This window comes from Poecile atricapillus, chromosome 9, assembly GCF_030490865.1.
Source record: "Poecile atricapillus isolate bPoeAtr1 chromosome 9, bPoeAtr1.hap1, whole genome shotgun sequence".
NCBI classification, from domain to species: Eukaryota; Metazoa; Chordata; class Aves; order Passeriformes; family Paridae; genus Poecile; species Poecile atricapillus.
Window position 1 is genome coordinate 9,284,679 of NC_081257.1, and position 25,088 is coordinate 9,309,766.

A 25,088-nucleotide genomic window follows, 5' to 3' on the forward strand; every position below is an offset into this window, starting at 1 on the left:
GGGAAGTTCACTGAGGAGCCAAGGTGAACAGCACGCAGTTGTGGCAGGGCCTAGGATGAGCCAAGGGACACAGTGGCCTCCTCTTGCCCCCAAGAGTTTCCAAGCTTGAGCCAAGGTGCTGCTCTTTGTTTCTAATAATAGAATCTGTGATAAGGGAGAGAGCAAGCACGGGGGAGGAAGGGAGGGAGAGGAGACACGGGGGAGATAAGGGTGGCCAGGAGGAGAAATAGAGGGTAAGAAAGAGAGAAGGAAAGATATAGGAGAGGGGAGAGGAAAGAAGGAAGGGAGAGTGGGGCATAGAAAGAGTAAGGAGAGAATGATAGAATGAGGGAAGGAAAAAGACAGAGGTGAGATGAAGAGAGGAAGACATAGGAGAAAGGGCTGCAAATAACATTGTAACAGTGCTCAGTGACCTGTGTTGGAGTTGGGCACAGGTAGAGCTGGGCCCTGGGTGATTCTGACTTTGCCAGCCTCAATCAGAGAGGAAAGCGAGCAATTGGTAATTTTGCAGATCTCTACTTCAGACATCCATGCTGAGACAGCATTAGCAAGTTCTGAAAGTCAGACACCCAAGGGTTTAAGGGTGGTGAGCACCTCTCTGGCTTTCACAAACAACATCTTGGGTCTGGCCTTCACATTGCAATTTCCTGGAACTTGCTGTTCTGCTAACCTCAGCATGGGATAACAAAAAGCAGCACTCCTCCTTCCTCCAGCTTCAGCTAGCTCTGCTCATCTCTGAATCAACAGGGAACACAGGCCAGGAACAAGCTGTTTCTCACCCTCTGGAGAGCAGAAGGGTTGTTGTGATTCTCTGGCTGTGATATAGGCAGAGGCAGTACTGGATGGTACTTGTGGAATCAGGTTTGCCTCTGAGACTCTGGAGGAGCTGGCAAACCCTGCATGTGAGCAGGAAAGCTCTGCCTGAGGCAGAGCAGAAGTGCTAAAAACTGCAAGTCTACAATTTCATTTAGACCAGAATTTCTCATTGTGCTCCACATTGATTCACAAGCAGACTCCAGAATAAGAGAGTGCACAGAGAAGTCAGCGGGCAACAGCCTGCGATCACAAAGCTTCTAACAAGCCTCTCTATTGGCTGCTTTTGCGGCTCCCTATTTATTTGAAAGTAACTTGAGTTAGCAATGTCAGTGTGCCTGTCATTATACAAAGAAATTACAGAAATAACTGCAAGTATTTACCATTTCCTTGCTGCCAGGTGGGCAAATGCTGTTGTTGAGGGCCTCACAATCCACACAAGAGCCCTGTCAAGAAAAGAAGAGGAAAAAATGTAATCTTCTCAAAGGAACCCCTTCCTTTCCAAGAATTCCTTACCAAGAATGCTACAGAGCTACTGTTTCCAGTACATATATCCAAAACCTCACAACATGTATCTGAAATATTTAACTGCTCTGAAATGGGACAAGTTTCATCACTTAAATAAAATTTCCCATATGTCTCAAGGAGATGCTTGTACCTGCCTGAAGCTGGGGTCTGTCTGCACTCTGAGTTTCTCTGCCACATCTTGCTAGGCTGGAAAGCACTTTGGGCATCTAAGCAGCAAGACTCGCTGAATCAGCAAGTTATGTGGACACTCTTGCCCCTTGGGATCCACTGTGTCTCTCCAAACCTCTTGCTAGTCAGAGCCTCATACTCCTTCCTCAGTAACCTACCAATGATCAAACTGGGGAGCAAGCACCTCAGATAGGGTGTATGAAACAGTTCATGTGAGAATACTGCACAGCATTTGTAGGCCCTGCTACTGAATTCCTGCATCCTGTCCAGGTTATAGGACACCAGTGCTGACAGAGGTGGGAACAATGCACTGTCAGCTGAGTTAGCAACTCTAGTGGGAAGAAGATCATATAAAGGAAAAGGCAAATGTACTTTGGAATCAAAGGTAGGATGGGTGCATAGAAAGAACAACCTACAAGGGACATTTGCTGATTAGCAGGAAAGCAGTGCCAAGTGTAAGCAGGAAAAACACTAACAGTGCTGCCAAAGTTCACACCAGGGGAGCTCTTAGACCACATTTCCCAAATGCAGTTTATACAGCCTGCTTTTGCCCCTCCAGGTGAGTGTGGGGTGCACAGCAAGCACCAGCTGTGCTTGAGCATGAGAATAGGAGAAGCTGACTTACCATCACAATCTTATGTTGCTCTTCATCACATCTGTGAGGCAAAATGGGAACGATTGAAGGAGGGATGAAGATGCCATCCAAAGTATGAATAACACCATTTGAAGCCACAATGTCTCGCATGTTTAATGGGATCCCTGATTCATCCATCAGAATTCTTCCCTGATGCAGAAACAAAATTTTAGCTCATTAGACAGGGTCAACTTCATAAAGCCAGTGAGGGAAACAGATGGTTCACAACATCAAGGGCAACCACACAAATGGTCAAGCCTCTTAGTGGAATCACAGATTGGATTAAGAAGCAAACTAATTCAATGACTTCATTTAAGTCTAGTTTTTTAAGAAGAGGAGGAAGCAGAGATTGGCTGAAACCACATTGTTAAGAACCACGTGCAGACTTTCTCCTAGCACAGAAGGGTTTGCCCCAAAGGATTTTGATTCACACTTACATCTGCACTAACGTTGATGGTAAGTTTCTGGTTAGCCATTGTAACAATGTGTGGCATCATTATCAGTTGATCTACAGTCACCTGAAATAAAACACAAGGCAGTGGTACCATGAAAAAGCAGGGTCATTTCAGTGCACACTACAGAATCCTTCTGTGATTCCTGCCACTTGAAAAACTTCTCAAGGGGACTTTACATTTATATTTCATGAAATACCTTAAGATCAAGCAATAGGTCAGAGGGTAATCCAGGACTTTGTGTGAACTGTTTGCAAAACCACAAACACAGCAGTGCTGGTGGCAGCTGCCTTGGTTTCCATTCCTTGTTTAGGTAACTGTCCAGCACAGCTGAAATCAAGTCTCACTAGCAGTGTCTCTTACTAATACAGCTGCAAGGAGGGTCAGATTAATAATGTTTTTTTCTAGGACATATTCAATAAACAGTGAAAGTTCAGCCAGAAGTATAACAGAGAACATATTTTGACTGAAAAAAATAAACTTAAAGGCAGAAAAAAAATGTAAACTGCAGCTTCTGTAGTCAGAAACCTAATGATTTGAGAGTTCTGAGAACCAGGACAATTGTTATTTCTGTGTCCTACAGCAAACTGTGCTGGACAATATTTTCATTGTAAAGGCCATCCAAATAGGGAGCACTAAAACTCCAGAAAACTCAGTGCTTCTTGATGGAGAGCACAGCTGTCCCTTTTAGTAGCTCTGTTCATGGCAAACATTTTGCCTCATCAGATCCTAAGTAACACCTCTGCTGCTCCAAGGGAAGTCCAAGGAGCAGCAACTGAAGTCATCAGCACTGTGACCTCTATGCCAGACAGAAGGGCTGAGTTGGTCTGAAGGAGGTCTGGGGTTAGAGCTGCCTGCCTTACCGCTGCTGAAGTATAGATGTGATGTTTCACCAGTTCCTGAAGCTTATTTATGCCCTAAGGAAAGGAAAGAACATGAGAATTAGATACCCCTTCAAAGCTCAGGAGTAAGAGGAGGCAACTACATTTTCTTCTAATCAGTGATTGACAATGCCAATGCCTATAGCAGTGAATTAATTTAGTGAATAAGTTCCTTCATTTTCCCCTGCCCAAAGCTGGGGTGAGGAATCAAAGCCAAACACCAGATTTAAGCAATCTGGCTGACCATATTTCTCACTGCAAGTTCTATCAGCACCCACTTCTGTCCTAGAGCCTTACAGAAGAAATGGTTTAGCCACCCCGAGGGAAAATAACTTCCAGCAATGACCAGTTCCATTGCACAAAGTCCTTCCAGCACAGCCCAGTGCAACTCAGCCAGCTCAGGATGTCTGACAGTACTATGGGCTCTCACCTCTGTGAAAAGATAAATAAGCCTTCCATCTCTCAGCTTATCCACAGCATCATTGCTGGGTACAAACACAGTGAAGGGGCCTGGTCCATCCAGTACTGCAGGCAGGCCACAGTTCTGCAAAAACAACAGAAGATTTCATCATGGATCTAACATGGGTTACTGAGGGAGGGTCCAGCAGGAAGTGAGAGGAAATATTAAACAGCTCACTAAAGGCAGAGCCCTTGTAAAGCAAAATGTGCAGGAGGCAGCTGGACACCAGGGACAGGTGTGTGATACAACAGAAGTGTAAGTGCCACAAAACCACAGCTGGGACAATGAAGTCACTGGTGGGAATGCAGCAAACATGAACAAGGGAGTCCCTGGCTAATGCTCCCTGCATGCTTTAAACACACAAGTACACACACAGAGGCTCGTCTGTGGTCAAGAACTAAGCATGCTTTGGAGAACAACTCTCCAGGGACAAGGGGAAGGAGATGTGGGGAGGAAGATGGGAAAGAGGCATGTACCCTCGCTATTTGTGCCAGATCCCCTACAGATGTGAAAACTCCAATCTTTTCCATTGATTTGCTTAGGTAAAGTAAGAAAATAAATTTAAAAAAAACCCAAAAAACCAAAAATACCCCACAGAATAAAACATCCAGAAAGAAAGCCAAACCACTGAGATGTATTTAAATGCTATTCAAAATTCTCCCCAAATCAACAGCAGGCTTTGAACAGTAGCAATACCACAGCTTCCTGGGCAGACACAAACATGCTTACCTCCAGTATAGTTTCAAATCTACTGAAGATCTCCATTGAAGCAATGATCTCACCAATGGTTTTCTGCAAGAAGTTACAAAGAGGAAAACATGGCTGGGGCTGAAGCCAGGTCTGAGGACATATGGAATGCCCAGCTTGTGGTTTGCATGTAAAGATCTACAGGAGACCATCATCCTCAAAGAGATGGGCACAATCTAATGATTAAATCATTTAACACACAGATGACTTTTTGATTATAATTTCAAAATGCATTACAGACCAATTAAAGAAGATCTTAATTTGATTTTTATGTGAAAAATGCTTTTCAATACTTGTCCTGTAAGATACATATTCTGTAAGATACAGCTGAAGAAGAGCTCATTTGCTATGCTTTTATTCATGAAAGTAGAATTCTCTTTTCATCCAAGCACTGTAAAAGCATCATTGCAAAATTTTTATCTGGCTTATACAATACTATTAGCTACTTTTAAAGGTATTTTAATAACACCTAGCAGGCCTTATCAGAGCTGAAAACAAAATAAATAGCCTTTTCCCTTTTAAAAATAGCCTCACTGATTTGGAAGATTAATTATGAAAATTTCTTTTCTTAAAAATGTTTATTCTGCGGTCCCACAAAAGAGAAGAAATATGAATGCCTCTGTACCTGTGGGTTTCTGAGGTTGTCATGGCTGGTTTTTTTCCTGAGGCTGTTGACAATATGTATGATGCCATTGGCTGATGGGAGGTTTGATTGCAAGATGTTGTACAGTTCCCCTGGCAGGTCTTGATACCGGAAAGATTTGATGTATGTCTGGGTAATAATAATAAGAAAAGGTTATTTCCTTGTGGTACATGTGTGTTACCATGATACAGCTATAAATCAGTCCTTATGGGTCAGCAAGGGGAAGGCGCAGCCAGAGTTACTCTTGAAAAAGTAAATGTAAGGGATGGCCTGGGTGTAAGACAAGCATCTCACCCTACTTGAGTTTGGGTGATATTTTGATCCTGAATGGTACTTTTAATAAAAACTACCTCACCTGGGACACCCTGCTCCAGATTTAAGTCTGAGCGATGCTTGATCACAGCTCTGGATCACAAAAGGATGCCCTGACCACATAGCTGATTTGGAGGCAATCCTGGAACTACAGCTTTGACTGCAGCTTTTATTGACTTATTAAGCCTACAAGGAATTTCAAAACAGAGCCAGAGCAGCCAGGCTCACTGAATTACAAGGCACTTGTCTGGCTCTTCCACTTTGTATGGCTCCATGCACTGAAACCTGGTGTGTGAGGGTGTCCCAAGGTTAACCTACAAACTAAGCATCCAAGTCTTGGTGCTGCAGCCATGGCTCAAGTTCAGAGAAGCACAGTTTCCTGTGTTTTTCTTTTTGCCATGTGCATTTTGATTTGGTCCTCCCTGCCCTAAATGTCAGTTCACATCACTGAGGACTCTGAAACAAAGGAAGGGGAGTGCAGACTTGCCAGATCACAAAAAGCTCCTGAGTAAACAAACAGAAAAGAATTTTAAAAGGAGCATTGACACACTCAGTTCAGATTCCCCTGCTCCCAGTAGTGCTTTGTCCTTTTGATGTATTATGACCTAGACCTCAAGGCCAAGGCTGGATCCTCAGAGAGGAAACACAGGGCTCTCCCCCTTGGCCACCTGTGAGCTTGCCTGCAGGAAAGGTGCAGGATGGAGAGAGAGAGAGAGCAGTGGGTACCGGAAAATGTGAGTCAATTGGAAAAGGAAAAAAAGGAGCCTTCCATATCAGAACACAACAATGAAAACTTCTTTGCTAGGAGGACTAAGGAAAATAAAATAGAAAGAGGGGAAAAGGGAAACTAGAAGAAGAAATGTTCAGCTTGTCACTGTATTAAAGCACACAAACTCCAAGGGAGCATTCATTCTGAAGGGAGACTTTGTTGCCTCTTCCATGTCAGCCACGTGGATATTGTAGCTGCTGAGGTATAGGAAAAAGCTCTCTTCTCCAGAACACAGCTCCTATAGAGAGCATGGAAACACCATTCACAATTCAGATTCTTGGTTATCTGTGAGACAGGAGATGTGGTTGCTTGGGGTGTCTGGTCTTAAATCACCTTGCTTTAGACTGCACAAAGAAGCTTCTTGTTTTGATCATAGAAAAAGGTTTTCTGGTAAAGAAAGCCCATCAAGGAAACCATGCTCAAGCTCCAGCGTGTCCTATGTGAAAACAGTGCCCCAGGCCTTCAGGAGATTCCTTACCTGGCTGGAAAATGTCAGCTGATGTCCTGACAAGGTCCACACATTCTTGGCTTTTATCATGTCTTCTATCATGTGCAGCCCAGGAACAATGTGCATTCTGCACAACTGCTCAGCAGTGCTGTCCTTTGGGAAGGAAAGCCCACATAAAAAATAAAAATAACATGTTCTTTCAAAAATGTCATTTACCACCTTTCTCCCAGCTAACACACACACAGAAATTCCTAGCATACAAGACTGAGCTTTCCTCTTAATTTTGATTCACTGGAGTAACAAACACTCTGGCAAAACTCTTCTGTTCGCGTACACATTCAAGAGGGAAACTGATTAGTTACTGCAGGGGACATTAAAGGAATCCCCTAGACAAAAACTGATTGGACTTGGACAAATTAAAAATTATCCTTGCATGCTCCAGATTATAAAATTTGCTGAAGTTCCCCAAATGCAATTTTGCCTATGCTGGACCATGTAGGTGGTCTAATCCGCTGAAATTACATTTAGTTTCTTTCTTTCTTCTCTGGGTTTACCATCATTGATGCTTTTTAGAACAATCTTCTGTCAATACTGATTTAGGTAGAACTGATCCTTGGGGAAACAGATAGACTAGGCAGCTTGGGGGCCTCTCTATATATTTTCTATGGATCCAGAAGTTAGTATTTTTGACCATAGGTCAAAATTCCAATATTTTAGTGTAATACTTGGCCCCTTTTGAAAATCACACCCTCAGGTAGTAAAAAGTCACTTAAAAGTTTTAAGAATAGTCTTACATAAGAGGTTTGAGCTTTGCAAGAAGAATGGCCAGAAAGTCTTACACTTCCTGACATTAAAAACAAAAAAAAACCCCTCTGCCATTATTGAAGAAAGAAACAGAGGTTTTTAAAATAATGTGAGGGATGTAACATCCTCTATAAGACTGCAACTTAACCAGTGAAAAGTATTCCCAAGAGATGATTTCTATAAATAGGGCATGCCGAAGTTCCTCTCTTGTGTCAATCAGTTTTTACAGGCTGCAGAGCTCAAGCAGGAAAGAACCTTAAGACAAAAATTTGCTAAAACCAAGAAAACTTACATTGAATTCCATTCTGTCAAGAATGGGAAGAAGGGATGGTACAAAGACTGTGAAGGGCCCATATTTAGTCAGCAATGTTGAGCACCCAGAAACTGTAAAAAGAGGGGTAGTGTGAAGTAGTTAGGCAGCGAATGTTTAGCCACAGCAATGAATATTCCTCTTGGTAACAGCACAACTCAATCTACACATTGTCAGCCTGGTGCAAGCAACAAATATTCATTTACAAGGAAGCAGAGGGAGTTTGGCACTGCTACCCTGTCCCAAGCTTGCTCCATCCCCCAAGCAAAATAAAAAAGCATTTACCAAACATTTTCTTGGCGACGTTTAGCTTCCTAGCAAACCTTCCTCGCAAATTATGCTGATTTATCTCACCCAAGAGATCTTTATAGCAACTTCTCCCATCTCCAATCTCCCCTTCTTTACACACACAGCTATGAGACAGGGATGAAACATAACAAACCATTATAAACCAGTTTGCAACACATTCAACTATTGTCAAGTAGAACAACATGTCAGTATCTACACTTGAAAGACCAATCTCATCTCCAAGATCTTAGAACCATAGAATGGTTTGGGCTGGAAGGAACCTTAAAGATCACTTAGTTCAAACACCCCTTTCCATGGGCAGGGACATCTTCCACTAGACCAGGTTGCTCCGGGCCCCACCCAACCTAGCCTTGAACTCTTGATGTTCAAGGGATGCAGGTAAGGGCTGAGTAACTTCTGCCAAAACTGTTTGATAGGAAATAAAAGATGCACATTTCTGCCAGGCAATCCAATTTGTATCTCCCCAAAGAGAATGGAGATGCTTTCTTAGATACAAGCAACACAAGGATTGTCTGCTCTAGAGTTCAGGGTACAAATTGCTGCAATATGATTATTGACAATTGACAATTATATATCTAACCTTTCTAGTTAGTAGTAATTTCAGCATCTGAAAATCTGAGGTAATGCCTAAAACCCACAGGCTAAGTGACAATCTATCCAACAGCTCCTCTGTGACCCCTTGGCTTCAGTGAGAAGCCAGCCCAAGCACATCAGATAGCTGCTGATGTGTTCATCTGGAACTCACTGAGGGGCCCAGACAGGTTAATGACTTTTCCAGAAAAGCTTATCTACATGTGAAAATCTCTGTCCTGATTCACACGGATTTGTAGCCATCACTCAGAGACTACCAAAGATGTTTTTTCCCGTTTGGGCTTTGTCCAAGTATCAGCTCTGCTCTTTCTGTTTCAGCCATGCAAAGACATGTGACACAGGGGAGGAATTTGACCTCACTCCAGCCTCAGAGGGCTCAGTGCCAGCTGCTGGGGAACAGATCTGTAAGGCAGGGACTGCACTGAACACTGTGTCCTGCACTGTGCTAACAGATCTTCAGAAAGGGAAGCCACTGTGTTTCAGCCTTGCCCTGGAGCACACAATGAGCAAGTGGATGCTAATAGTTTTAGCAGCACTGGAGAAGGAAGGACCAAGGAGATGGGATTGCTCTTTCCTTCTTCAGTGTCTCAGAGAAGCTCCACCTTTTCTTGAAAACACCTAAAATTCTTGGTGAATCTTTCTCTGGTGTTTGAGAGGCCATTATGCAAAAATGATCCTCTATTCAGTCGTATTTCTCATCTAAGGGCTATAAACTTGCAGGTGTTTTACTCCAAAGTGAGGTCTGGTGTTTATTCACTCAACTTCCCCCTTCTCTGTCACTCTGCAACTCTAATTTACTTATTGCTTACAGGCCTGACAAAGTCGTATTCCTCAGAAACAAATGTGCACAAATGTGAGCAAACAAGCTGCACATCTTTTTAACGATTGATTATTAACTTCTACCACCACTAGCTTGGCAGTAGGGGAGCTACACCTCCAGCTCACATCACAGAAGACTGACTTAAAGTATTTTGTGACCCATGTGCAATTATTTACAATGACTGATATAAAACTATACTTTCAATAGGTTTGTTACAAACAGGTTCTTCTCAAAGTGCGACTCTGGCCTGTACTCCTGAGATCACCCTCAGTTTCCTCAAAATTCAGCTCATTCAAACCAAGTTTCCATTCTAGCTGCAGAATAAGCTTCTTTATTTGCAGTTTTTAAACAGGCTTACCTAGGACTGCCCTGAGAGTTCATTTCACACGTGGCAGTCACGTCGCAATGATACTGCCGGCAATCGCTGGGAAATGCCAGACACTCAGATGAAGGAGTTCTCCTACTCATCCCAGGCTTGCAAATACAAATTGCCTAAGGGAAGGCAACACAGTGATCATAGTCATCATACATTCACCATCTTTTACCCTGTGAGTTATCCTGCAAAAGAGCTGTCTGGTTTCCCTTTGCAAAATCTGAGGTGAGAAGAGCAGATCTGACCAAGACGTTCATCAGCTCATGTGAAGAACTTTCCCCTGGCCATGTTTCAGACCTTGTTATTGCCCTTACCTCTCCTAGACGTCTGCGAAGACAAATTGTAGAGTTTTCTGGGCAGCCTCCATTGTTGTCAACACAAGGGTCAATGGGCTGGCAAATCTTTCCATCTCCTTGGAATCCTTCTTTGCAGGTACATTCATATGTACGTGGTCCAAGAACTTTACATTCAGCAAAGAAGGAACATGGAGAAGGAGAACAAGGATCTTGAGCTGCAATTAAAGAGATTAGAGGTGAGTAGAACCAAGCTTCTGTTTTCAAAAGAGCATTTGATGCAGCACAGCACACTGCAAGGCATGGAAAGAATGGAGGATAAGGAATTTGTATTATTTAACTTCTGAAATTTCACAGGGAAATGAAATCATTCCAGACAGCAGATGTTTGGGGGGTTTTATTCTGAGGAATTTGGATGACACATTTTCCATGTTACTTCAGCAACAGAAGTGTGAGTGACAGAGGATGCTTGGATTGAACATACATGAAATTGGATTGAGGACACATGAAACTGCAATTTGGTCAGCAAAACCTGTAAAGAGTCAGTGAAAACAGCTATCCATTGCTAGCTGATCCCATGCATCTCATTAACTTTCTTTTAAGGAAACCAATTCACAAACTTAAATTTTAAATCAGTGAAGAACTCCTTGGACTCCACACCTTATTATTTAAACTGGTTCAGACTCACCAGCATCCTGCTGTCACTATTTAGCATATAATTGTGAGTGCTGGGTGGAACCTGCAACTCTAATTCACTTCTTGCTTTTCTGACCAAGTGACAGGAGAGTCAAAAGCTTAGTCCTTTATCTTACAGGTATTCCTGAAAAAATGAGTTTTAAATCTCTGCAGTGAAGTAGCCATTGTGTTCACAGTAATCAAACTCCTCTGCAGATACCACTGTGATAGGATTTTTTCCAAACAGGACTATTTAGGGTCACAGAGAACTTTCTCACCTTGGCAAGTGCTGCCCACTTTTCTGTAGCCTGGCTTGCAGTCACACACGGCTGTCCCATTCCTCACCACACACTTGCTGTTGTCCTCACACGTCACACCTTTGCAAAGGGGGAGCTCTGCAATCACACAGCAAAGACAGTTTCCCTTTGAGCATGTAGGGCACTGGTAGAAGATATAATTCACCTCACAGAATATCTGGAAATGAAGGCAAATGTGTTTTCTGAGGACCCCAAACTGGCACAAAAGCCAGAGGGTAGGAGCAGTGCAGGCAGCTCTAAGTTCCTGGCAGCCTACGTAGTCAGTTCCCCCAAGGCTGAGAGAAGGGATCTGGCTGGTGTCCAGAGAAAGAACAGAGGCATACAGATGATGGTACATCTTAACCCCTGTCACAAAGTGGGGAATAGACCCCAGCTCTTCCCTCTATCTCAATCTCCAGTGCTCAAATCACCTTTCCTCTACATTCCCAACCTATTCAGTGCCTCCGTGCCCCTTCAGGGACACCCAAGCCTGTATCATAGATCTGCTCTCCCAGCCCCCCTGCAGCTACCAGTGTGTTTACCTTGGTCACACCTGGGGCCTGTGTAGCCTCCATAGCACGTGCAGCTCCCATTCCCAGCGACGCCACTGCTGCATTCCCCGTGCACACAGTCACACTCTGCAAGGGAAGTCCAGACAAAGCTTCAGCCCTTTGGCTGCCAGGCAAAGCACAGGGCTCCAGGAACACACTGGCCAGCTGCCCTGGGACTTGGCATCCTGATTTCCCACCAATAATCCACTAGCTCCTTTTAAAAGTTGGCCATGCCAGTCAGAGTTTTGAGAGGGTAAATTGTGTGCCCTGCACTGAAGAAGACGAGGTAAGAGCAGCTCTGAATGCAAGACCTAGACCAGCTTTTCAGGAGTGTGTTTTAACACATGAGCACAACCACCAAGATCACACCAATCTCACCTGTGTGGACACAAGGAAACATGAGCTAGACAAAAAGGGCTCCTCTAACAGCCAAGCTGCACTGCCCATAATTCACTTCCCAAAATGCCATACATGAGAGGCAGCACAGTGTGTAATCATGTTTTTATAGAGGGCAGCAAGGGAGAAGCTGAGAGACAAGTGGAGCTGTTATAGGAGCCAGAAAAACAGTTGGGAAGTGAGTGTGGGTGGTCTCAGGGATGTATGCAATGACCTGGCTAGAAAGAGAGAGGAAAGTGGGATAGACCTGGTAGGGAGAGTGAGAGTTACAACAGGAAAAATGAACTGCTTGAGTGAGAGACTGAGAATCATTTATTTAATGGGATAGTGCAGAAGGGCACAAAGACAAAATGCCCAGACACCTGCTATTGAACACTGCCAGCTCTCTACCACTTTCCCCCCTCTCCAGCACCTTCCTCACTCAACCTCTTCCTCCTCCTTCCTTGTTTTCAGTTATTTTTGTGGAGGTTTCACTTGAATGACTTGTTCTTACCTGACTGACAGTCTGGGCCAAAACGATTTTCATCCCGGCAATTCTGGCAGCCAAACCCACTGTATTGCTCCTAGAAGGGCCCCGAGATATGCCAGATATTATTTTTCTGTATCACTCTATTGCTTCACACATCATTATAGTTTAAAGTCTCTCCCCATTTTTGATTTTCTGTGACACCTGAAGCAACACAGTGAAGAAAACTGATCTGTTCAGTGCTCCAATGCTAACCAGCCCCCATGGCAAAGGAGAGCCCAGTGTAAGCTGAAACACAGAGGGCATGCAAATGCCAGGAAACTGGTGGGCACTGAGGAAATAATGTCCTAATTGGAGACAGACGGGAATGCTCCAGCTGGCTCCTGATATCTCTCTGAAAAAGGAATCTGGAATTCATTAATATCAGTGGGACTTTTTACATTGATTTTACAGGGCTCAGGGACCTTCAGCATACATTGTAGTTGATATAAGGTGTCTTTGAGTTGAATCCAAAATCAACTTTTCTCAAAGACAAGTCCAAGAGGTAGGATTTAAGCTGTTAATTAAGGATGCTGTAAAAATATACAGTTCATCAAGGAAAGCTTAAAGTCTGACACTGAATCATCACCCTATCCATTTTAGAAACACTCGTCTATTCAATTTAAATGTGCAGGAATTGTTTATACTTTGCTTGTACTAATTCTGGAGTGGTAAAAAAACAGAAAAAAAAAAATCTGCCCTAAATTCTCATCTCTCCTTCTTTTCCTGCGAGGGAGCCTCTGCCTACTAATGAGCTGGGCACAGCTCATTAAAGCCAAGTGTCTCAGGGCTTCTTGCAGCCACAGACAGACACAATTATTTCAACTGATCAGGGGTTAAATTATTGCAATTTTTTCCTTATTTCACCCTTGAGATTCTTCCCAACTCCACACCATCACCAATAGTGTTTTAGTGCTACTGCTGACAGTGCCAGTGCTGCAGGAAAACCACAGACACTGATGCTGGGATGAGAGGAGCTGCAAATGGCCTCCCAGGCAGAAGGGCAGCCTCCACCCAGAGCACCTGCACAGACAGCACACAGACAACTCCCTCTGACAAAGTTCATCACCCTTAGAGTAAATCATGCACTGACCTTGCAGATGCAGGTCCCGTTTTGCTGCATACCATCCAAGCATGTCCCATGGCCATTGCAGGGATTTTCAGAGCCACCTGGACACTCTAGCAGGTAAGAAACAGGACAGATGAGACTAAATTGAACAACCAGCACCCTTCCATCTCCTCCTGCCCCAGGTATTCAAGCTGTACAAAACAAAGGCCTCTTTACCAGCAAATTATCCAGCATGCCTAATACTGGCCCAGAGGTGAAAGGCCTAAGGAAAAGTTCCAAAAAGCTATAACTCAATTTCAACAAAAGCACTGCAACATTGTTTTATGGTTGGGCCACTGCTGTCAGCAGCACTGAGAGGTGAGGGCAGTTCTGGAACCATGAACAGACAGGAGCCTGCTTTGCAAAGACACTGAGCATTTTCAGCTCCCCTTGACTTCATGAAGAGCTAGAAGTGTGCTCAGAAAAACAGGGTCCCCACATCTTTAGAGTGGGGCACCTCCAAATTCTGAGGACTATTTTTGATAATTCTGAAATCTGTGATTTCTCTGATGAAAATAGTGGCTTGTTCAAAGCCAGAATGAGAACAGGCTCAAGCACTCTCAGTCTCCCATTTTTTGCAGAACTGGTGGGGGTCTTTCCATATTCCATCAGTCAAATGTGACAAATGTTCAGCTTATAGGTTCTTGCTTTTGGATTTTGGAGGCAAGACAAAATAAATTCTCATTACTTGGCATAAATCTGAGTGGGAGTTCTGGGAGGGTTATTTTCACCTTGGGTTGGAATTGCTAAGTATTTTCTGTGTCTGAACAGCTGACTAACTGCAGACTATAGAGCAGCACGTGGCACACGCGCTGCAGACAAGAGGGATATCAGAAAGATCTTCCTCTTCCTTTGGAAACTTTTGTAAAGAGGAACAAAAACATCCCTTTCCAAAAGTTTATTTTTATAGAAGAGACAAAAGGAAGTTCCACCACAGGAGGTTATGTTATGTGTTAAATGTAAGGGGATTCAACTCATCTGGAGCAAAGAGATTATGTGCTGAACAGAGAGATATGCTCCCAGACAGATAATGGAGACCGTGTGAATGTTCAAGGAATAAAGAAAATTAATCACCTCAATATATATTTAATGCCTCCTATTAAAACTGGTTTGACCTGTTCAACAGCTGGAGGTTGTTGTAAAAAACCCCAAAACTTACCGTAGCACTCTGTACCCCAGAATCCTGGACAGCACTTTTTCTCTTCAATTTCCTTCTTACACAGGTGATGGCACCCTGGCAGGGTAAGGGTGTTTTCTCCTAACTTGACAGAGTATCTTAAAAAGAATAATCCAAGATTATGATTATACCACAAACCCAGCACAGGCCTGCTGGAGGGTTTCTAGGCAATCACACTGCAGTGCCCTGAGCTCTGAAGGGAAGGAAGGGCCCTCATTCCCTATCCCATGCACACACACAAGAGGTTTCACTCCAGCTATGTCTTCTCTAAAGAGGCCCATTTATTTGAGCCTCAAAGATCGGTTAGAAGAAACCTCTCAGCGACTGGGCATGAGACAGGATCTTGAATCAGGATGGAAACCTTGGGTGCTGAAGGGTTAAACAGCACAGAAACAAAGTTAGGATTTCCAGGGTGACTCAGCATTTGACATCATATCTAAAATTAATTTGAAGGAACAAAATCTCCTTCCAGGACTCATCCCTGTCTGTCTTTTACTAAAGATTCCAGATCAAAATGCTGTAAATTTGGATTTAATAGCCATAATATTCACAGGTTCTCTATCAAATCTTGGAAAAATGCCTTAAATCCCTCAAAGAAGCATATTTTTGTCAACCCATCATCCCTCTCCTTTACACACAGGATGAGTCCTTGGTGGCAGTGCCTCTTGTTCTGCACGTACACAGTACAAAATTATTCTTGTGTCTGTCCAACAACCACCACAAGAGTAGATAACACTCAGAAAAGCTGCATAGACTCACATTATTCTTACACTTCATTTTATTTTTGGCACCACATCCTTCCCAAAAGGAACTTGGAAATTGTCTCAATAGCATTGCTGCTTTGGCTTCCATCTGACTCCTGTGTGTGTGCAAAAACTGCTGTAAACTGCAAAACTGCCACCGCTATTTTTAAAGTATTTTGAGGGAATCAGAGAAAGAGCAGACAATGGAGCTATATATTAACAGTTAACATTCACTACTGAATACATACACAAACAATAATCCATAGTGTTTCATTTTACAAAAGCCTCCTAGTAAATTCAGTTTTCCTTCATCCTTTTCCTACCAGCCAAGCTCAACAGAGTATGAGCAAGGACCATATGAAAAAGCAATTGTCATAAAGTGAACTAGGAAGGTTAAAAGTTCAGAGGATTATTGCTGGAAACTGGGAGGATATACAAAGGGAACTATCATTATATTATTTTCCTAATAAGCCACTAAGGAATTCTGGGTCTGACACAGGTTTCTATGTTAGACAGATCTCTGTTAAATTGCTACAGCAGGATTAGCAAACTCAGGTTGCTTAGGGCAAGTTAAGAGGTTATTATCACTTAATTTGTTCTGTATATATAGGACCTGCCCAGCAAAAAGTCTGTGGGATTTGCAAGGAGACAAAAGCACCAATAATAGGGGCCATAAACCCATCTGAAAACAAAACTCTGTGGACCTTTACAGCCCAAAACCACGTGTGTGTTCCCCTGAAGTTCCCAGCATAGAAGGGCTGCACTCAAAGCATAACACAGTCAGGAAATAGGCCTTACCTGCAGTCCCTCATCCCTGATCTTTGGCTGGCCTTTAACCAGCCTCTTGGACACAACATTTTAGGCACTGCAGCACAAGAAGTACATGTTGTAGTCAAGGTGAACATTGTCTTGACATTGCATCGCTTGGATTTTAACTTAAAAAGAAAAAACAGAATGGAAATAGCCCCAGATTAAATTGTTATCCTAGGCAATTATCTTGCCAACCTTCTAATATCTTTATCAAGTTGCACCATTTGTTAAATATCACTGGGGAGGGCAGTGGCCAGTGCAGCTGCTGGGAAGTACCACACACTCCCATGGACTAAACTCCTCTGCCATGCTGCTTCATGCTTGGATCCACCTGGATCTCAGCTAGGATCAACAGGGCAGATCATAGCTATCTTGTCTTTGACCCTAAGACCCACAGCAAAAATTCTAACCATTTCTAAAATAATCACAACTCTGCACTGCTAATTTCAGCTGAACTTTTATAAACACGTGGTAGTGGTGTGTGAGGACAAGCCCTAAATTAATAACTCTTGCCAGATGACACAGAATTAAAAGACAATACAGCATTTATCTTTTCCATGCCACTGATAAAATCCAGTTTGTTACTGTTCCATGGGTCTGCAGAGCTGACATTGTTAGTTCAGTCTATTTCCCAGAGCCAGGAGCTGCTCACAGAAATTTCTCATGGCAGTTGTCTATGAGGAGTACAGGGAGGTGGGTGAAAAGGAAAAGTGTTCTGCACCTCTCTGAACATCTCGACACTTTGACCCCAGGTGAGAAGGACACCATAAACATTGGCATGAAGATCAGGTAGGACACTTGGATCTATCACATGGCTGGTGAATAAATCAGCTAAGTCCTTCCACCCAACCAGAATGACTTTAGGGGCTTGGTTTTCCTCACAAGGCTTTCCTGCACCTCTGCACAACCTTTCTTCCCAAGTGAAACACAAATGACAAAGTAGAGCCTCAGGGTGAATGATCATCATCACATGCCAACCTGTCATTAAAACTTGTGACTTTGCTCCAAAAGCGTTTCCTTGAATTTCTAAACTCCTGGAAAAAAGTAACTGCATGGAAACCTCATAGGTAATTGTGAAAAAAGACATTATTTGTCACTGCTGATGTCAGAGAAAAGCTGGGAGGCCTGAGCTGTGTATGCCCCAGAAGGTCACTGACTGGAAAAAACCCATAGAGCTCATCTCCACTGTGCCTCTACAGGCACTGTATTTTCTAAAAACAAAACCATTAGATCAAATTTTGGGAGGAGGCCTTGATCTGTAATTTTTAAGCCAATCCTGAACAATGCTGCTAATGCAGCAGCCCTCCTGTCCCCAGAACTCCTTGTTCTGGATTCCCATCAGCAATCTCAGCTTTGCTTCCTCTGAACTTAAGTCCAAATACATACATTTGCCTCAAGGCAAGGGAGGAAGCCCACAGCTTCCCATCAGTTATCAAGAGCTCAGGAAGGCCCTCCCAGATGATTGGCAGCAGACCCTGTCAGAAAAACCTCGTGAGTGATAACCCTCAAGTCCACAGGGACATGTCCCTGGAATGTTTCCCAACTCCTTCCCTTTGACTGGAGTCATTGAGGTTTTTCTTATATTTATGGATCCACCTTCTGCAGCCATACAAACAAGAATGCCACCCAGTGAGGGAAATTATTTCTATGTGTGCGGTTGCCCTTCCCGTGGATATTAACTTCTAGTTGTGCTTCTGAGGCTTTCCTACCATACAGCAACCTCCAGTTCCCCTGGCAGCAGAATCCCTGAGGAACCTCTTATGTCAAGGACTCCCTTGTATTATAAAGAGCTCAAAACCAATATGAGATCCACCAAATCCATCTCTCCTGAGAGCAGCAGCTTTACTGATATTATCCAGGAGAACAGAAATCAGCTTTGCTGTTCCTTATGCTTCCACCCACACAGAGCTGGCAGAGATTTCCCATTTTTCATGGAGCAAAACTGACAAGACAAACAATATGGATGAATGAGCAAGGTGCTGCCTCCAGAGTACTCTGCCTCTAAAGATCAGCAGTGCCATTGATAGGGTAGGGAAGAAGTCCATCCAGTCATCTGATTGGATCTTAAATTAGGATTCCGGATTAAAGCTGGGCTTTTGAAAGGAGACAGTTGAAGCCAAGCACATGGGTCTCACAGAACAGCACAGATCCTGTCTTTTTAGTTCCACCAAATCCCAGCATTAGCCTTTCCTGAAATAATGCCTTGGAAACAGGAATGGGAAGATGCCTGAGCAAGAAATACAGATGTGGGCTCCTTCCTGTGAGTTAGAATTATGCCACAAACCTTTACCAGGTATCTGAGCCACCCGGTCTGTATCAAAAAAACCCAATAAACAGTAGAGCACAAAACACTAAATTAAAATTCTCCAACCTTCTATTTTAGCTGTACTTTCTGGCATCAGACATAGTTGGGCCATTGAATTTGTTCTCTGTCATGGTGGTGGAGAAAGACACCATTATTGATACATTGTTCTATTTCCCTTTTCTTTCCTTCATCAATGTGGCTCCATTTCTCAATGGAAATGAAGAGTGAGAGAAGTGGATGTCTGTCATTCCTCCCTGTTGCCATGTTTAATTACTTGCAGACCTCTAAGACAAGACAGTTATTGTGGAATGCCCCCTACCCTACTGGGACACTTGATAAGCTTTAGGCAGCTTTCCAGTAAGACCTTCCCCTTTTTATAAGGAAATATGCTTGTGTCAGCAGCAACAGGCAGGAGGAAAGAGGAAGAAAACAGCTGAGTGGAAAAGTATTAAAAAAAAAAAAATTTCCCTTCTAATTTGAGTGACAGAACTGATGAAGCAGTCATTTTCTGGAGAGTTTTGCATCTTAGGAAAGCAGAAGAGGGGATCAAGGGACAAAAATGCGACAGTCTGGATACTCCAATTCTGGAGAGGATGAAAGACAGACAGAAGTTTGAGTCAGAAGTGGCTCCTGGGGCACAGCCTCATGGAAAACAATGATGCACTGCTCCCTTGGGCTCATCTTTGCTGTTTCTAAGTGCAAAGCCACGGGAAAGGAAGCAGCAAGAGGGGATATCTGCACCTGTGATGCAGCAGTGCTGCCTGGTGACAGTCACTGTTCTGATCAGGTGATGTTGTGAGCCTGGACTAGGTCACAGTTTGTGTACAAAGGAAGATGAAAGGAAGAATGATGCTCTCAAATATCTCCAAAATGAAAAGAAGTTTTTAAAGCAGAAGACATCCAGCTGTAGCCAAAAGAAGTTAAGAATCAGGGTGCCTGTCTTTCAGACTGTGCTGTGTTCTCTCCCTGCACCCAAATGCTGGTGCAAGAGCAACCACTGCTCTCTGCACTCCGCTGAGACACATTGAAGTTTCTGGATGCTGCAGTGCTTCCTTCCCTCCTCTCTGAACAGATGTCCCTCAAGTGTTCATTTCTTGTATTCCAACTCAAAAGAATAAACTGGGAAGTATTTCGTAAGGGCTAGTTTCATTCCTCTAATTTTCACTCTTTATCTTTTCCTCTCAAACCATAACACAAATCCTTCTGCATGGTAAAAATCTCAAGGAAGAAAGAAAAACATATTTGGACGTCAGTGATCGGCTCCAACAATCCTGGGAGCCAGTTCTGGAAATAGCCATTATCTAATGAATCACTAAGTTTCCAGTGCATTTGTCCCTTACAAAACAGAGCTGTAGACACATGCTTGAATCATTATAGTCATGTATCTCCCCAGGTAGCTCTCAATAACACTTGAGCTGAACAGAGCAGCAGCTCCTGGACACACAAACTCTTCACACTTGCTCAAGGAAGACACTTTCTAGCCTGAGGATGAACAATCAAGCTCAGAGATCACATAACATGAGAGCTACTGGGTTGCCCTGGGTGTTTCCCAGCATCTCAGCTGCAGAGCACTGAAACATGGGAACTGCTGGGACCACTCTCATTTCCCACCTGCCTCCATTCCTCTTCCAGCACAGCCTGGGACTGGCCTTCTCCCAGCAGAGAAGCTTTAATGGTTCTCACATCTGCTGCATCTTCTCCAGCCATAGCAAGAGGTATAAAAAATAAATAAATCAGACTAACAAAGTCACTGTCATGTTTGAACCATTAAAGCTGAGCCATTGAGGTAACATCACTGACAACGAGGTAGCACACAATCTCTCTTCTCTCTCAATGGTCCCTGTGAGCCAAGAAAAGCCTCCTGTGGAATCACAGCACTTTTATTCCAATCAGATCCAAGGGGTTTTCTAAACTGTCAGAGAAGGCTTCACTAGATCTTTATTTTTTCCTTATCTCCTATTAAAACCTTTCAAATGTTTCTTCTCTTTCTCCATAAAGATGGAATTTTTGAGGAAAAAACTCTAAAAGGGGGTTATTCCTGGATTAAATAAACGGCTCCAGAGGTGATTCAAAACATTTAACTTTACTGTAACTTCACTCACTACCTGATAATGTAACTGATAATGTAACTGATAATGTAACTGTTTCATGCCAAGCCAGACTCCTCAGTGATTACACAGATCAACAGAGGGTCTTCCAAGTAGAGAAACCTACATTTCCACTTGCACCACCTGGAGACACGAGCCCATGTCTCTGAACACAACCTGAAACCCACCTGCCCGGAACACGTCCCCAGACAGATGAAATCCACCCCTAGAGACACTTCATGATTGTGCTCAAATCACTGTAATGATCCTACAAGCCTTCCTAGTATTCATTTATGGCCCTTTCATCAAAGAGTCTATACAGAAGCTTCCACCTAAAGGTCTGACACTGAAGCACTTTTCTAGTCCTTTGGCTTTTTCTAAATCAAGTCCTTAAGACTCACAGGTCTATCCACTGCCCACAAGGCCCTGCTGTGTCATTCTAGACAAGAAAACTCTCCATAGGGTGTTTCCCTTCCCCAGGGAATTTCCAAATGCCCCCCACAACTCTGGGCATAGCAGGCAAGTTCATTCCTACAACAGCAGGACACAAGGAAAAAAATGGCAGAAGACAATATAATGTAGATTAGTGTGAATTCCAGCCCACAGGCTGCACCATGGAGTCTAGAGAACATATCTACAAAGGTATCACACATTCTCCTAGATGCTGCTGCTAAACACATGAACAGAGATGAAGGAATCAAGAGAAAATCAACAAAATTGAAATAAAATGGCAAATAGTCAACAATCTTTACTGAGGAGCTTTTGGAAAATATACTTGAAACAAACTGTTGCAAAAGGACAAATTGATGAGATTGTAAAAATTTTTTTAAAGTAAAATTGTCCTGGAAAACATGGATCTGTCCTTATGGACACAAAGTTCCCATCCCACCTACTGAAACTAGCAGAAGACAAAGATGTTGAGTATTTCCCTCTGATGTTGCTTCTTTCAAGTTCAACACCGAACACAGACAAAAATTTAATCTGATTTAAAACTCATGAAGCTCCCTTCAACCTTATATTTACTTCTTCAGTTTGGACTACCAAGAAGATACCTTACAGCCTCTACAGTTTTTACTGATCTTATTCTGCACCTAACTAAATGTAAATGAAAAAATTAGTTGTGTGAGGACTATTTCCTAACATGCTAATATCCAAATATGAAGAACTGTTCAATGAACATTTAAGCAAAGACTCACAGACTTACCTTCTGACTCTGGCAGTCAGCTGTGGGAGTGAAGCATGCTGCTAAGAAGAAAAACAGCAATCCAGGAGGATGCATTTTCATGCTTTTACAGGCAGGACCCTTCACACAAAAGGGGTGGTGAGAGAGGCTGCAATTTCTGTAAGATAACACCGCCTACTAAGAATCAGATCCAAGACAAACCAGAGGTTAAAAGTAAACAGGGAGAGAGCATTTTTGCACTGTGCTTTTTGGCTGCAAAGCCTTCAGAAATGGATCTGCTACTTCTAGCGTTATTTCTGAATCAATGTAACCTTTTTCTTTCCATTCTTTTTTTTTAAATGCACAAGCAGAACTCCTTAGTAAAAGGTTTACTCAAAACAGGAACATCTACGGATTTCCTCTTACATATCAGTTCAAAACAGAAGGAAGGAAATCCTTAGTTTTCAACTAATTGGAATGAAAAGAGGTTAACTGTATGCTTAACAGAAAGAAAATCCAATGAGCAAACTTAAATACCATAAATTCATGAAGGGTAAGTTAACTTCCTTTTACCACTGATGTGAATATGTCCATAACACCTCCAAGTGAAGGTAGAAATGAGCACTGCCCATCCCAAAGTATGCAAGAACAAAGCAATGGGAGTGACAGTCTGTGCTTCAGAGCAGGAATGGAGCACACTGCACCAATCAATCAAGCACTTTGGGCAGGCTTTGATTTTTTTTTTTAAATAGTTGACTTTCTCAGCAAGAAAAGATGATGCTATGGTAGCAATGGCAAAATTTATAATTTTCCAAACACTCTGCTGACAGCTTGATGAATCCAAGGAGCAGTTCCACAGAACAGGAAAGTCCCATAATAGGATTAAAAAAATACACACTAACCTGAGGTACAGTTTGCAATTTATATTCTCCTTTTGAACATTACAAATAAAACATTATTGACAGGTTTTCCATGGCCTTTGTCTCCCTGCCCTGCCAAAAGAGCCCACTATCCTGAGCAGTCTAAGGACTGCTTCTGTTAGCAACAAATCTCACCAAGCAATGAGCCACCTTCATATTTTTAAGTCATTAATAGTACATGAAGGTGCCTAAGTGAAACCAGGACAGGGTTTCTTGTATTTGCATAAATAATGAGAGCATTAATACTTTTTTGCCCCTGCACCCCAAGGACACACATGCAGTAACATATGAGGCGTCTAGGAACCGCTGTACTTACTGGTGCCGTTAGCTGTGCTTTACTTCTGCCTTCATCCTACAGGGAAAGGCAGCATGATGAACAGCCAGCCCTGCTATATATCCTGCACTAACAGGAAGCAGATAAGGCACACAACCATCCACTGCAACCCATGTGAGCAGCACCAGCCCACAGCTCAACCCGATGGCTCAGCCCACTTGTCCTGCCACAGGACAACTGCAGCCCTGGGACTGTCACTGCCCAACTGGTGCCACTCTGTCAAGGTCAGAGGGCTCACACTGCTCTGGAAACCATTTGGTACCCCAAAAGTGTTCAAAAAGAGGCAGAGGCATCATGGCTCAAGCCAGCTCTAGTGGGATAGAAAAGTCACAAATAGGCAGAGGGGACACTCATGTAGGGAATGGAAGCTGTACAGTGTTTCCTTGGCCAGCAGTCATGGCCCTGAGTTGGCCATGGAAACACAAGAATGAGGCTGCTCCTCATTCTGGCTCCATGCTGCCCCAGAAGGATGGTGAAGATTGTTGATGGGTTTTCCAAGAGCTGGCTGTATCACACAGGGATTAAGTCCAGCATCCACATGTAGCTGGTAAGTTCTTAAGGTGAAAATAGCTCGCTGTGGGGCACTGAAGATGTATTGGCTTCTTTAATGGGTCTTCAGACAGTTTTCTAAATGGCTCAGCACTGAAAATGGTACAGGACAAGAAAAGACACACAAAAACTGATTCCAGGGCTTTCCACTGCTGCTTATCATTACTGTATCTGACCTACTGCGGGGGAACCAGGAAGGGACAGAAATGCTTGGTGAAATTCCTGTCTGAATTAAATAAATCAGATTCACAGTAACATCAAAAGGTTCACAGCCAGCTTCCTTATCTGACCTCACCTCAATTAAAGGCTAGCAATACAACAGCAATACACAGGCTGAAAGTGCAAACAGTGAGTAGTGCCATTGTACAGCAGAAGAGCATAAACTGAAAAATCAAAAGGTCATCTGTCATTAGACATTGCTTTCCTGATCAAGCAGCATAAGCAGTGTGTGGTTCAGCCACTGCTTATGAGCTGCTCTGAGAGAATGGAAACTTTGCTGAATACTGCTGCTGGACCTGGAACACCAAAATTTGCAACAACTTTAGATCTTCATGATTCTGGAAACTATTAAGAAGGTGAAACACCAACCACCTCTAAATTAATAGGTGGCCAAGAACCATTAATAATGTTCAGTGCTCAGAAGCCAAGGTGCTCTCAGCAGCAGCTCAGTTGGCAGTGTCATCAAAGACGGCAACACCAGCAGAGAAACAGCACAGGAAGCAAAAATGAGCCAAACAAACCCAAATTACTGCTTCACTCACGGTTTCTGTTCTCTTCCGATAGATGGATTCCTCCTAGGCAGATAAATGTATTTTCTCATAGATGACAGTTATAAAAACTTTATGTCTTAGAGGCAAAATGCATTGAATCAATTTTTGGATTCCAGTGTTTTGTCCAATACTTTTTAAAATTATCAACAAATAGAAACCCCAGTTCCCCCACTCATTTCAATATTAGACCCATTCATGCACAGAGGCATCTATCCCTACAAAGTATTTCAAACCCCCAAAATCTCATAAAGCAAGATCCTGAGATCTGCCAGAGAGCCTTCATCAAAAGAAAAAATTTAGGCAAGACTTATAAAGATCTGATGACAGAACACACAAACAGCCCTG

General features: G+C 43.1%; 1 protein-coding gene across 2 annotated transcripts in view; it reads right to left on the reverse strand.

The window, feature by feature from the left end:
• Positions 1-24,808, reverse strand: part of STAB1 (stabilin 1) — a 56,302-nt gene extending 31,494 nt beyond the window's left edge. Inside the window, exons 1-20 of one of the 2 annotated variants that reach the window (XM_058844595.1) lie at positions 24,735-24,808; positions 22,213-22,348; positions 16,605-16,741; positions 15,046-15,161; positions 13,872-13,957; positions 12,767-12,836; positions 11,869-11,964; positions 11,309-11,425; positions 10,377-10,573; positions 10,048-10,181; positions 8,255-8,382; positions 7,952-8,043; positions 6,886-7,008; positions 5,309-5,455; positions 4,666-4,728; positions 3,907-4,020; positions 3,459-3,512; positions 2,581-2,661; positions 2,135-2,293; positions 1,197-1,259 (exon numbers count right to left, since the gene is read on the reverse strand). In XM_058844595.1, coding sequence (XP_058700578.1) covers positions 1,197-1,259; positions 2,135-2,293; positions 2,581-2,661; positions 3,459-3,512; positions 3,907-4,020; positions 4,666-4,728; positions 5,309-5,455; positions 6,886-7,008; positions 7,952-8,043; positions 8,255-8,382; positions 10,048-10,181; positions 10,377-10,573; positions 11,309-11,425; positions 11,869-11,964; positions 12,767-12,836; positions 13,872-13,957; positions 15,046-15,161; positions 16,605-16,741; positions 22,213-22,348; positions 24,735-24,793 — 2,172 coding nt within the window. In that variant the 5' untranslated portion in view covers positions 24,794-24,808. Of the gene's footprint in view, positions 1-1,196; positions 1,260-2,134; positions 2,294-2,580; positions 2,662-3,458; positions 3,513-3,906; positions 4,021-4,665; positions 4,729-5,308; positions 5,456-6,885; positions 7,009-7,951; positions 8,044-8,254; positions 8,383-10,047; positions 10,182-10,376; positions 10,574-11,308; positions 11,426-11,868; positions 11,965-12,766; positions 12,837-13,871; positions 13,958-15,045; positions 15,162-16,604; positions 16,742-22,212; positions 22,349-23,406; positions 23,490-24,734 lie in introns of those variants that run through there. The other variant, XM_058844596.1, reaches the window with a different exon arrangement.
• Between the last annotated feature and the right edge of the window lie 280 nt (positions 24,809-25,088).